Genomic DNA, 12,961 nt, shown 5'->3' on the forward strand with positions numbered 1-12,961 from the left:
CTCATAGTTCGTATTATTTGCCTACTGTATACATTAGAATGGTTAGATTATTTCATTAAAGTGTGGCAATGATGTCCTGGATACAGCTACTAAATCCTTGAGCCCGGATTGTTTGTTCTGGGCCAAGTTGATGTACATATGACATGAACAAAGAAATTGAAAATATCCATGTTGGGGTCATATGAAGAAAAGTATATGAGAGGAAATTTTGCACACAACCTATCTGCACACAACCAGGACAATTAGGCCAATATGAAAATGACTTCCAAGTCTTATGTTAACATGGGGGAAATCAAATGGAATGTTTAAGACATCATGCCTGGAAGTGAATAAAGAGAGGCAGAAATACTGTGCGATGGTGATTCCGGATCTGCTGTAAAAATGCACTATTGGGTCACCTGGGTGGCTCAGTCAGTTAAGCGTCCGACTTCGGCTCAGGTCATGATCTTGCAGTTTGTGAGTTCAAGCCCCATGTTGGGCTCTGTGCTGACAACTCAGAGCCTGGAAACTGCTTCGGATTCTGTGCCTCCCTCTCTCTCTGCCCCTGCCATGTTTGTTCTCTCTCTCTCTCAAAAATAAGAATAAACATTAAAAAAAAAAAAAGAATGCACTATCATTCCCAGGAGGCACAATAAAGAAGAGTGTTCCAGAGAGGAAAAGCGTGTGCAAGTCTCGGGGATTCAAAAAGCAGAGTTTAGGGTATTTTGAATATTTACATAAAATCAAAACATGGGGGTTCTGGAATAGAATAATGAACTCTAATGAAACCCTAATGAACATAGTTCACTCTAATGACATCCAAAGTAAATATGGAGAATGTATTAGACTTACGGACTCTAAATAAAAATTAATTAATTAATTGAAAGTGTTAATTAACTATTATATGAGAATGAAAATATCACAAATTCTCAGATGTGATTTTAATTATGTTGGTTACTTCATCATATCTCCAAGCAATCATCGCTAACAAATATAGAATTTTTCAGTTTTTTTTTTCCATTTCAGGCTCTCGAAACCACATAGAAATGTAACAAACATAGCAAAGGCCTCTGTAGACATTGACAGGAATTACAAATAATAAATTAGGACACATGTCTGCTAGGTGTATTATACTCTCCTGCATTTGTCATAAAGGTGTGATAACTAGTTGGTGACACCGGGCTTCCCTCAGGTACATGTCCTGCATCTAACTTACATTTTAATTACTGACGACGATTAATGATGGGATCGCATTCAGTCTGATAACTGTAACCTCAACAGTGTCCCAGTTATCAAACACATTTCAATAGCAGTTCTATGAAGACCAAGTCTATTTTTACTGTGGACTAAAAAGAAAGATTTTAGTTACCTTTTTGAAACCCACATGCTGAGGAAGAGATATTATAGAATAGGGGGTTATCACTTGTTTTTGAACTTGGCAAGGAATAGAAGAAGTAAAGAGAATATTGAATTAAACCGTGAAGAACTTAGGTGTGATGCACACACACACACACACACACACACACACACACACACAAATTTTGTTGGTTGGGAGGTATCAGGGTGAGAGGAGAAACCTTTTTGGGGAGCAAATAAGAGTTTAAGAGATTTCATTTATCTGTAAGGGTTTAAAGCTCTTAGAGGAGATAAGCAATTTATCAAATAGAGTTCTCAGACTCTCAACCCTTGATGACTTCAATATTCTCTGTTATTGTCTACCAGGAACAGGCCTCACGCTGATGGGAAGTCATCTGAGACTTTCTTTGTGGAAGAATGTGGTAAACCGACTTGGACCACATGAGAGGTCAAATATTTCTTCTTCCACTACCTGAAACAAAAAAGGTTGAAATTCAGGGGAGTGACCGTAGCATTTCATTGGCACCAAATGTCGTGTCTTCTGTGATGTTTTTAAAAAATAAAATATTTAGAAAATGTATATCCCAAAGGTGGTCATCCCACCCCCTCCCCCTGTGCATGCTTGCACGGGCATATGAAATCTCCTTACTTTTACTTGGAAAGCTCTACAAGCATTCTAAAATATATTTCCTCAGGGAAAAAAAATCATCAGTCCTCTAGACTCTTCAATAGATAATACAGGGGCAATGGGCATTGGTGGGAAAAAAGGGTTGTGCAGAGTGGAAGTGACGTCATGACCACTGATGTCACCATGCCTCACTCAGGCCATGTTCCCCAAAGGAATGGGGACGATAGTGTGATAGGAAAGCATCTACCAAAAGGATCATCGAGTTACTGCTTGGAATGTTTATCTTTCTACACTTATTCTCAACTACACCATCTTTGACCTCCTGAGTAGCAGCTTGAAAGAAGATATTTCTGGTTCTGAATGACCACTGACCCAAGGAAAAAGATAGCTATAGGGATTAACTCACATTTAGGGGGGTTAGTCCAAAATAAGGCCCAGAGTTTGTTCCTTACATGGTGCCCAAGTAAGAACTATTCAAACATCTTTCTTCATGTGACATTAAAATATTTCTTAACCTTCATTCGCTTTACATCTATGAAGACTGAGGTGTCTTAGTAAATTTTCTCAGGTGAAGATGTGCATTAATTCTGGAATGCAGGCACACAAGCTGATGACTTTTTATATAGTGTTTATCTTCTTAGTTGAAGGTCACCAACAGACCTGGATGACATTGTTACTAGTAAAAGTAAGTATGTCATCAGTGTTACCATGGATAAATATTACACACATTCCCTCCAGGCTTTGGAAATCAAACCCAGCTTTAAACATGAAGAATATCAAGTTGTCAGGGTGGAGCTCTTTCAAATGTACGCTAAGATGCTTCCCTAAAACTGGCTGTCAGGACAAATACACAGAGAACAATACCACATAATTAAATTCTCAGCTGAGTGTTAAAAATAGGGAATACTATGAGGTTTTTCATATGCAATATCCAATAAGTTTTGATATGTAGGGTCTATTTCAGTACATTACATAATTACTCCAAGTGTCGTAACATTAGGTCTCTTCTTCAAAGATGGAGACTATATGCCTTCCTAACCATGTTTCTTCTTGTGGGTAATGACCGGGGTAAACATCCATTCAACTGGACTCCTTGTAATCAAGCATTATTGAGGAGTGGGAACAGAAGCAAAACAGGTCAAGTACACAGGTGATTGTATCATACATTCTCAAGCCTGATAACAGGGGAAAGATTAGGAATGGGAGATATATAGGACAGGCAAACTGGATTTATTTTATGGAGGAGTGGGAAGTCATCGTCACAGGCAGCACAACAATGAACTAATGAGTTGTTATGATGCTAACTGATCTAAAATATGAGTAGGAGGAGAGTCTCGGCATGTACCACCAAGGTATATAAGCAAAGCGGTCTAGTTTCATGCAGACCTAGACAAGGTACTCTTCACTGCTTGTCTGGACTCTTTACTTCAGATTCACCATGCCATCCAACATTCGCTCTTCTGGAAACTGCGGTTCCCCCTATCTTGGGAGTCACTGCCATGTTCCTGTCACCTCATCCACTACTCTCTATGCTGCTGGTATGAACTGTGGTGATGCTCTCTCCTTGCCCAGCCAAAACAGAACATGGCTACTGGACAACTTCTCAGAGACACGTGGTCAACCTTCCAGCTACCAACCATCCAGCTGTGTGCCCAGAGACTATAAAATTTCTTGCTACCCCTCTACTACGTACTGTACCTTCAGGTCCTGCAGAGGAACCGGTTTTTTTCCCATCAGCTCTTATCTTTCCAGTTCCTGTCAACCGTCAATGCATAATAGACCTCAGAACTGTTTGTCTAGGCATTCCCGCCCCCAGAACCACCTCTCTTATGGCTATCAGCCACAGAACTTCATCTCCTGTGGATATCGACCCCTGAATTTTGTTTCTGGCACCTGTAATCCTGTGAGATATCTCTCCTATGGCTGTCAACCTTTCGGTTATGCGTCCAGCAGCTTCAGACCCCTGAACTACGTGTCTAATAGATTTCAACCTGTTCGCTACATACAGAACAGTTTCCAACCAGCTTGTTCTTCCTTTGGGACTTGGCAATCTCCGTTTATTAGAAGATCATGCTGAATTGTCATTCTAGCATCTTGCTAGAGAGCTTTACAAAGACGTATCATCTTCAGGTTGATAGATTGTTCTTAGGTTGATGGCCTTTGTGCTTTTAGTTTAGTTATTGTTTTAACCCGTACTCTTACTTGATCAAATTCTAAGTGATTTTAATTGTTTGTTTATTCACTAGAATACTCATGTTATCAGGCTTCTTGATTTCTATGCCATTAACATGTTCTTATGTAAAAAAAAAAAGTTTTCATGGTTATCTCTAAATAAACTTGCTTCAAATAATTCAGAAAACAGTATTTTTTAATTCTTTATTATCCTTCGTGAAGTTAAAGCCTTTTAGTTTCACTAAACCAAGTATATTTAAAGAAAAAAAGAGTGTCTAAAAAAAAAGCAAGCAAGATAGATACTTTTGAGGTCATGAAGATTCTTTAGTCAGGACACACGGTGTTTTATCACAGTAACTAAGAACTTCAAAATTCCAGACACTTAAAACTCCAGTGGTTTATTTATCATTCATTAACACACTCATTGTTCCATATCCAAAATCGTTCTCATTCTGGGATCTGGGAGTAGAGAGCCTACACAATAGTAAATATTGCCAGTAGAGTCAGGGATAACATAGAGAATCACCCCTGACTCTCTCTATATATCCTTTAATATATCACGGACAGAGTAAGTTACAGTGTTCGCGTTTGCCTTCTGGGATTAACCACCAAAGTGTTGCATAAATTTTAATTCTGAACGATGGAGAACACCCTATTTTTCCCTCTTGAATTAAACCTGATAAGTCCTTCCACCAGACCCTCATGGATTTTTACACAGGGAACATTGTTACTTTGAACTTCTTTCTCTCTTTTATATATGTATTAACTCATTTATTCGGTTCTTCCATGTGATTAGTGAGAACTTGCTCGTCTTATGAGCAACTTCTCATATCTAGCATACTGATACTTCCAATATGCCACCGTACCACTAAGAGTCAGTAATCTCCAATGAACACAACTATCAACACATTATTTTCCCTAGTTTTACACATAAAAAAGCCAAATAGGGCAAGCAATTTTCCCAAAGACCCAGTTAAGTAGGATTCCAGACTTTCCTATATTCTCCATATTATCTATAGACTTTTTCATTTAAGAAATGACCAATCTATGGGGCGCCTGGGTGGCGCAGTCGGTTAAGCGACCGACTTCAGCCAGGTCACGATCTCGCGGTCCGTGAGTTCGAGCCCCGCGTCGGGCTCTGGGCTGATGGCTCGGAGCCTGGAGCCTGTTTCCGATTCTGTGTCTCCCTCTCTCTCTGCCCCTCCCCCGTTCATGCTCTGTCTCTCTCTGTCCCAAAAATAAATAAAAAACGTTGGAAAAAAAAAAAAAAGAAAGAAATGACCAATCTGGAAACTTCTAAGTTGTCAATAACTTGACAACCATGATCTGCAACTCTACAACTGCCAAGCCTAAACTGCACACAAAATTATTTCTCTGCTTCAGCTACAGCCCCACCCTTCTCTCTGGGATGCTGACTCATTTTAATGGCATTTTAATGACATATTCACTTATATCCTCTCTGGGGGTCTTCTTTCTTATATAGATGTGAGGAAATGTCTTCAACTTATTCAGTTTCTCTAAACTGAATTGTGTGTGTGTGTGTGTGTGTGTGTGTGTGTGTGTGTGTGTGTGTGTTTTCAATATATAACTTATATAGATGGTAACCTACTCTAGTCCTTTCCCCCTTTTCTTCCTCTCTTCCTTCCTTCCTCCTTCCCTCCCACCACCCTTTCGTTCCTTTTCTTTCTTTCTTTCTTTCTTTCTTTCTTTCTTTCTCTCTCTCTGATGGGCTCTTAGAAAATGCAGTAGGTTTTAGAAGAGATCCAATGATTATAATAATGAAGGTAATAATATTTAATAATAATACTAATAGAGATTATAGGCTGATGATAATGATAAAAGTTAACATCAACTACATATGAACTATATTTCATAACCTTTGCCCGACTAACTCATTTAATCCTCATACTTATCTATGGAGAAAATACTATTATTATTAACTCCATTTTGAAGGTGTGGACATTGAGTTATGGAAACATTTGGTAGTTAATTGATATTCTAAGTGAGCATCAGAGATAGGAATCTGAGTATTGAGCCTTTATTCTTTTTTTTAAAATTTTTTTAATGTTTATTTATTTTTGAGAGACACAGAGACAGAATGCGAGTGGGTTAGGAGCAGACAGAGAGAGAGGGAGACACAGAATCCGAAGCAGGCTCCAGGCTCTGAGCTGTCAGCACAGAGCCCAAAGCGGGGCTCGAACTCACGAGCTGTGAGATCATGACCTGAGCCGAAGTTGGACGCTCAACCGACTGAACCACCCAGATGCCCCGAGCCTTTATTCTTCACTGCATATGCAGTCTTCTAGGAATTAATTCATAACCATGGCATAGAAGAATATAGTTTAAATGAGAGGAGCCATTAGTGATCTCTTCTGAAGCAAAGCATTTGTCATAACTACATGGGGTAGGACTGTCCACTTATGGCATTACCTTTTCAAAAAGACAGGATTATTGCAGGCGTCCATTTGCAACATCAAAGTAAATTAACAATAATAATATTTTTCTTAAGTCTAATGGGTGACTGGAATTTTTTTAAATTATAGCTTTAGAAAATTAGAAGGAAAAGTAACATTTGATTTGCATCTTCTGTGTGCCAAGCGCCGTCTTCAGTATTTTCACACTTTTTATCTCATTCTATTCTCACCACCGTCCTGCAAAGCAGGTGCTATTAGCTCTGGTTTTATGTAAGAAGGTCCTGAGGTACCGAGGGAGAACCATTTTCTAAGGTTACACGGTAATAAATATGTTTCCAGAGTACTTAGTAAGAGGGTGACTCATAACTCATGAAGACACAGTCTTGACAGCTCCGTCCCAAAATGTTTAACTCCCACTCACCAGCATCTCATTATATTCTTACAATGTTTTCCTGAAAAAGGAAGCACAAATCAGACTCAGGTTTCTATCTTGCCACTCGCTTGTGTCATCATTTCAAAAGTGCTTCATCATTTACTCCTATTTCCTACATTTTTAATTTTGCTCATCTGCTCTTCAGCTGCTGAAACACTTAATGATCTGTGAAACCAACACGGTACATGTAGCTACAGTCTCCACCATTTTAGGCTACTACTGCTAAATTTAGGGATCGTTTGAACTCAGCAGTTACAATTGAATTGTTGCATAAGGGTGGGTTGCCGTACGTTTTGCTTTTTTTTTTTTTTTTTTTTTTTTTAAATCCTGGCACCGCTGTTGCATCATTTAATAGCACCGGGGCAAGTGGAATTAGCACACAAATATATACGTGGTGGCAAAAAGGGAAGATAAAAATTCTATCATGACTTAAAAGGCTAGAAGGTGACCTCCATTATTTTCTTTAAGGGCCATTTACTGGAAAATTTAGCTTTCTTTGATCTTCTGTGTTTACCCTAAAGGATTTTTAACCTTTGGAAAAAATTGGGAAAGAGTTCCATAACTCTTTTTTAATGAGTTCCAAGGAATCTGCTGCCTCATTAGATAAAGGGATTTTGTCGCTTATTCTTCAGAAGGCAAAGGAATGTCTCTGAATTATCTGATGGCCAGAAAGCTTATTCCTCCTATCTTAAACTTGCCTTGGATACAAAGCCCAAACTCTACACGAAGACTACCTAATAGAGTTATCTATGCTCCTGGACGTAATGTATTAGTTTCCTGCGGCTACTGGAAATTAATGGAGGAAAGATCTTTTTAGTAATTCAGTGGAAACAGAGTAAGCTGCATGCCTCTCCAAAGGGCATGCTGCCCTCAGAGGACAATGGCATCCACAGGACTAATGGTTTTTACTTTCTGTGAAAACTAACCATTGTGATGAGCTTACTTGCTCTGCTACTGATACTATCCTTACCATGTCTTGCCAAGATGAAGACTAAAATAGAAGACAACTCTATAGAGGCATCATGTGCACAGCATGGTGGGTGAACGGGTTGCACTGGCTACCTATGGCTGCGATGGGTACGTAAGAAAGTAAAACAGAAATGCAAACGAAAGGAGTTGCTCCAACATGGATGGACCTAGAGGGTATTTTGCTAAGTGAAGTAAGTCACACGGGGAAAGACAAACACCACATAATTTTACTTAGCTGTGGACTCTGAATACCAAAACAAATGAATGAACAAACAAACAAAGACAGACTCATAAATACAGAGAACAAACTAGCGATCGCCAGAGGGGAGGGGTCTGGGGGAGGTGAGTGCAATAGGTGAAGGCAATTAAGAAGCACAAACTTCTAGCTGTAAAATAAATATGTCAGGGGGTGAAAAGTACAACATAGTAAATAGAGCCAGCAGTATTGTAATAACCCCGTAGGGTAACAGATGATAGCTACACTTATCCTGGTGAGAGGAGTGTAACAAATAGCATTGTCGAATCACTATGGAGCATACCACACCCGGAACTAATTTAACACTGTATGTCAAACTATACTTCAGTTTTAAAAAATGAGAGGACCTGAGCTAACTCTGCTTTTGCAAATGTCCACATTCCATTGTGTAGAAGCTTATTGTACCCACATAAATGTAAAGATGTTGTAAAGTCTCCTGCTCTGAATATTGGTTATGCTATGTGATGTTCTACGTGTTTTCTGTTGGATTTACACTAGTGTGAATGATATTAATTTAAAATACCATCGAATGCTAGGTTGGAAGGGGAGGATGTAAGCTTTACAGCTGACTGACTTACTATGTTTTCATTCCTTCAAATCTGCCTCAAGGAAGCCTGAAAATAAGACTAGACGTGCCCCAGAAAAATCCAGAAATAAAGCTCCATCAACCTCTGGACTTTTCTATACACCACTAGGATTCAGTAACTCAGTGGGAAGTTGGCCATCAACTGCCTTATATATTTTATTTCCTCTTCGGTCTGCCTCAGGACTTAACATTTCTGCACAAAATCCCAGGACGTTCTGTAGCCGAACAATTTGCCAGAAATATGGTTCCCTGATCTTGACCCTTTTCACAAGACAGCAAAACGTGTTTATTAAAGAGTTGTTTACAGGGGCGCCTGGGTGGCTTGGTTGGTTAAGCGTCCGACTTCAGCTCAGGTCATGATCTCACAGTCCGTGAGTTCGAGCCCCGCGTCGGGCTCTGTGCTGACAGCTCAGAGCCTGGAGCCTGTTTCGGATTCTGTGTCTCCCTCTCTCTCTGCCCCTCCCCTGTTCATGCTCTGTCTCTCTCTGTCTCAAAAATAAATAAACGTTAAAAAAAATTTAAAAAAAAAAGAGTTGTTTACAGAATAAACCCATCACCTTACAAAATAAATACTGAGAGAAGGATGGAGAAAACTCAGACTGAGAAAAATGGAGAATATCTGCATGCTTAAACTGGTGTGCATTTAAAAATTTAGCTGAGAAGCAGAGAACAGGAGGAGAAATCGAATTGTCTTCTGTAAGGATCGTGTCTTTTAAAAACTATCCCTATACTTATCTTACTTCAATAAGTTGGTTCTGTCCTCTGTCCGAATTAATCACTGTTAATAAATTCATTCCTGTTTCCAATTCAATGTAGGCTCTAAGTTTGAATTGTAGTTTATGTTTTCAAGAACAATATGTCAATTCTTTAGTTTGAATTAAAATCTTAAAAATTTTCCATCATCTTTCACCATAAGGAGTGAAAGTGTTATCTAAGTACAGTACCTATAGGAAATATATAACTTATTCAAATAAGTTTTTTAAACATAAGTTATTCTCTTTTGTGGGTATGGACAAAGAATAACTCTTCAACACAAAAATAAAATAAAGTCTATGTGCAAAAAAAAGCAAATCGAGAATAAATAAAACTTTTTTTTTGCAAGAAATGTAGAAAAATGTTATACATCTGTCAGGAATTGAGCTTTACAGCAGACCAAGAGATGTATGATGTATAATCTTAGTCAATTAGGAAGGCATAATCCTGAGAAATTGGTCTTCTTTGATACTACATATTGCAGACACTCTTTAAGAAAGAAATCTTGGGGCACCTGGGTGGCTTAGTCAGTTACACATCTGACTCGACTCTTGTTTTAGGCTCAGGTCACGATCGCAAGGTTGTGGCATCGAGCCCCACGTTGGGCTCTGCACTGAGCATGGAGCCTGCTTAAGATTCTCTCTCTCTCCTTCTGCCCTTCTGCCCTGCTCATGCACTCTGTCTCTCTAAAATAAGAAAGAAGAAGAAGAAGAAGAAGAAGAAGAAGAAGAAGAAGAAGAAGAAGAAGAAAAGGAAGGAAGGAAGGAAGGAAGGAAGGAAGGAAGGAAGGAAGGAAGGGAAAGAAAGAAAGAAAGAAAGAAAGAAAGAAAGAAAGAAAGAAAGAAAGAAAAGCATCTCATAGAAGTCTTGGTTACTTAGCAACCACTGATCCATAAATACAAATTAGGTCACTAAGTCTCACTTGGATTGCTGTGAGTCTTACAGGTGAAATTCTCCAAATACATCAGATGAGAAATCATCACCAATGCATGGCTTGGCACAGTGAAGAATATAGTACATATTTTGGGGAAACAATTCTTTCTCTTAACAGTTCAGTGCCTTACTTTTTCTTTTAAGCAACAGTAGTGAGACAGCCAAAGTATTCAGCTAAGCTCACAAGATAGGATTAAGTCCTGCACTATTTTGCAGTAGTCAAAAGAATGGAAAAGCACAGGTTGCTTGTTTTGCTTGAATCCTTGTTCACCCTTTAATAACCGTGCTGCAGAAGCCCATACACATGTGAACTCTTGTTAACCACCTATTGGCAGATGAGAGTTTGCTTATGAACATTAAAACCACTATTCACTGAAGCTATGGTCTAAAGACAATGAGTATTGGGTGATGATCAAAGTGACGATGATAAATACCTTGAAGGATCAAAATAAACTTATTTTTATAGGAGTGCAAAGACATCAGCAGATGTAGTGAAACAACACACATAATAAGATGTTGGTGTGTTCTTCCAGGCAGTGAGGAGGAAGAGAGTCTGGAGAGGTTGCAGACAATCTCCAGGAAGGATATAAAAAGTCCGCAGGCCATAGTAGCAGCATACCTTCAGAGCCATCACTGAGCATGCAGTCAGGCTCCATGTCTCTCCTGGGCTACCCTGGGGATTGCAATGGAACATCCTACAGAACTCACTGTTACATCCCAGCGACTCCTTCTGTTGCTCTTTGCTCCAGTGACGTAAGCCCTACCTTTGGGCTCTGCTTACCCAGCAGCTACCAAGGAAATCTCTGGCTCCTGGATAACTGCCAAGAAACCTATGATGAAACACCAAGCTGTGAATCTCCCAGCTGTGAGCTCAAGACCTGTACTGCAAGTTGCACAAACTCCTCTGTGCCCTGCAACTCTCCGACACTGGGCAACGTTGGCAGTGCCTGTGAAACTACCAACATTGGCTCCGACCCCAGCTGCAGCCCACGCACTCAGATCAATGGGTACGTATCTGATTGCTACGCACCCAGCCCATGTGCATCTAAAGCCTGCCAGACCCTCAGCAATGGCTTCAAATGCTTTGGGCAACTCAATTGCTTGTCCAACAGTCTCAGGCCCCTATACTACTGCAGACTGGGTAGCTCGGGGTATAGAAGCTATCAAAATTTTGGCTTCACACGCAGTGGCTTCTCACCGTCGTGTTATATCCCCAGAAGCTGCCAATTCCAAAGCTATTTGATAAGAAGTTCCCGATATCCAAGTCATGGACCTATGAGCTGCCAACCGCTGAGATATTTTTCTAGAAACTTCCAGTCTCTGAGCTACATACCAAGTACCTTTCCTCCTCTGAGGTATTTATGCAGTAGTTCCAGACCTCTGAGTTGCTATTGATCAACCAATTGCATTTGTGACTACTGGAAATTGTCCAGTGGGGCATATTCTACCAAGTGGTCATCTTCTCTAATATTCTGCTGAATTACTTCATGCCTCCTAAGAATCTTACTATATTACCTCAAATACAACTCTAGAACTGTTTAACCACAATCATCCTCACTTGCTAGCTTTTTTTTTTTTTCCTGTTGCTTTGTTAACGTCTTTTGTGTTGAGACCTGACCCTGAAGGTAGTATTGTTCTGCGATTGACTATGACGGACGCACTGAAGAGATTCCACATAAAATACAACCATCGCCAGCTTTCTTATTGTGACCGTTGCTCTCAATTGTCTGCCAGTGGGAGTATCCCCTACCTTCTTGATAAAGAAGGGTCTTTTTGGTTTGGCTAATGATTTCAGCATGTTCTTTTAGATCGTTTTGCTTTTCATCAATAGTTTTGTGGACTGCTTAACTAGCATCCTGCTAATGAGCTAAGAGAGAGCATTGCCTTAGAGAAGCTATGCTGAGCTCTTTCACCCATCCCCTACTGACTGATTATAAGGATGTGCAAGCAGCAATGTCCAACTACAGCTCAGAATCGGAAGACCTTCAGCAAATCTTCTCTTCCAAAGAAGGCCTGCGGTCCTCAATTGGCCGGCATTTGGCTTTTGTTCTCAATGCCGAGAAGAGAGCCTCAGGAGTAGCAGCACAAGAATTGTTTGTTGAAAGAATGACAAAATACTCTTACAGACTGTTCATGGTTAGTGATAATCTATGTTCATGATTCTGCTATAATCCTCCCCTGCTGAATTATTGCTTTCTGACTTTAGAAAAGGTCCTGGTTCGTAGTTAATAAACAAACTTCTATTGGGAAATAATGATTTTGCATTATGTTTTATTTCATATTCACTAAAGTGTTATCAATGTTCTGGGCAATATGCATAGCTTTGTAGAAACACTAGTTTCCTGTCATTTGGTTTAATAGCCTAATCAAAAACATAAAAAAGATAGAATATGAATTCCTAGGACTTTTACTTGTTTTGTTCTGTTAGATTTTTAACACATTGAGTGGCATTTCTCTTAGAGTGTCTGTGATTGATATGTAT

General features: G+C 39.5%; 2 protein-coding genes across 2 annotated transcripts; both read left to right on the forward strand.

Annotated features, from left to right (window-relative positions):
- The first annotated feature begins 3,362 nt into the window (after positions 1 to 3,362).
- On the forward strand, positions 3,363 to 4,316 carry LOC109260477 (keratin-associated protein 26-1). The gene has a single exon (XM_019438709.2). The coding sequence runs from the start codon at positions 3,402 to 3,404 to the stop codon at positions 4,038 to 4,040; it is 639 nt and encodes a 212-aa protein (XP_019294254.2). The 5' UTR covers positions 3,363 to 3,401; the 3' UTR covers positions 4,041 to 4,316.
- Positions 4,317 to 11,111: 6,795 nt separating this feature from the next.
- Positions 11,112 to 12,736, forward strand: LOC109260494 (keratin-associated protein 24-1). The gene has a single exon (XM_019438728.2). The coding sequence runs from the start codon at positions 11,119 to 11,121 to the stop codon at positions 11,872 to 11,874; it is 756 nt and encodes a 251-aa protein (XP_019294273.2). The 5' UTR covers positions 11,112 to 11,118; the 3' UTR covers positions 11,875 to 12,736.
- The last annotated feature ends 225 nt before the right edge of the window (positions 12,737 to 12,961 follow it).

This window comes from Panthera pardus, unplaced genomic scaffold, assembly GCF_024362965.1.
Source record: "Panthera pardus isolate Hobbes unplaced genomic scaffold, ASM2436296v1 HiC_scaffold_16, whole genome shotgun sequence".
NCBI classification, from domain to species: Eukaryota; Metazoa; Chordata; class Mammalia; order Carnivora; family Felidae; genus Panthera; species Panthera pardus.

What these genes read in the sequence shown, in the direction of transcription:
- LOC109260494 (XM_019438728.2), top strand. Translation starts at nt 11,119, where the DNA reads ATGCAGTCAGGCTCCATGTCTCTCCTGGGCTACCCTGGGGATTGCAAT.
- LOC109260477 (XM_019438709.2), top strand. Translation starts at nt 3,402, where the DNA reads ATGCCATCCAACATTCGCTCTTCTGGAAACTGCGGTTCCCCCTATCTT.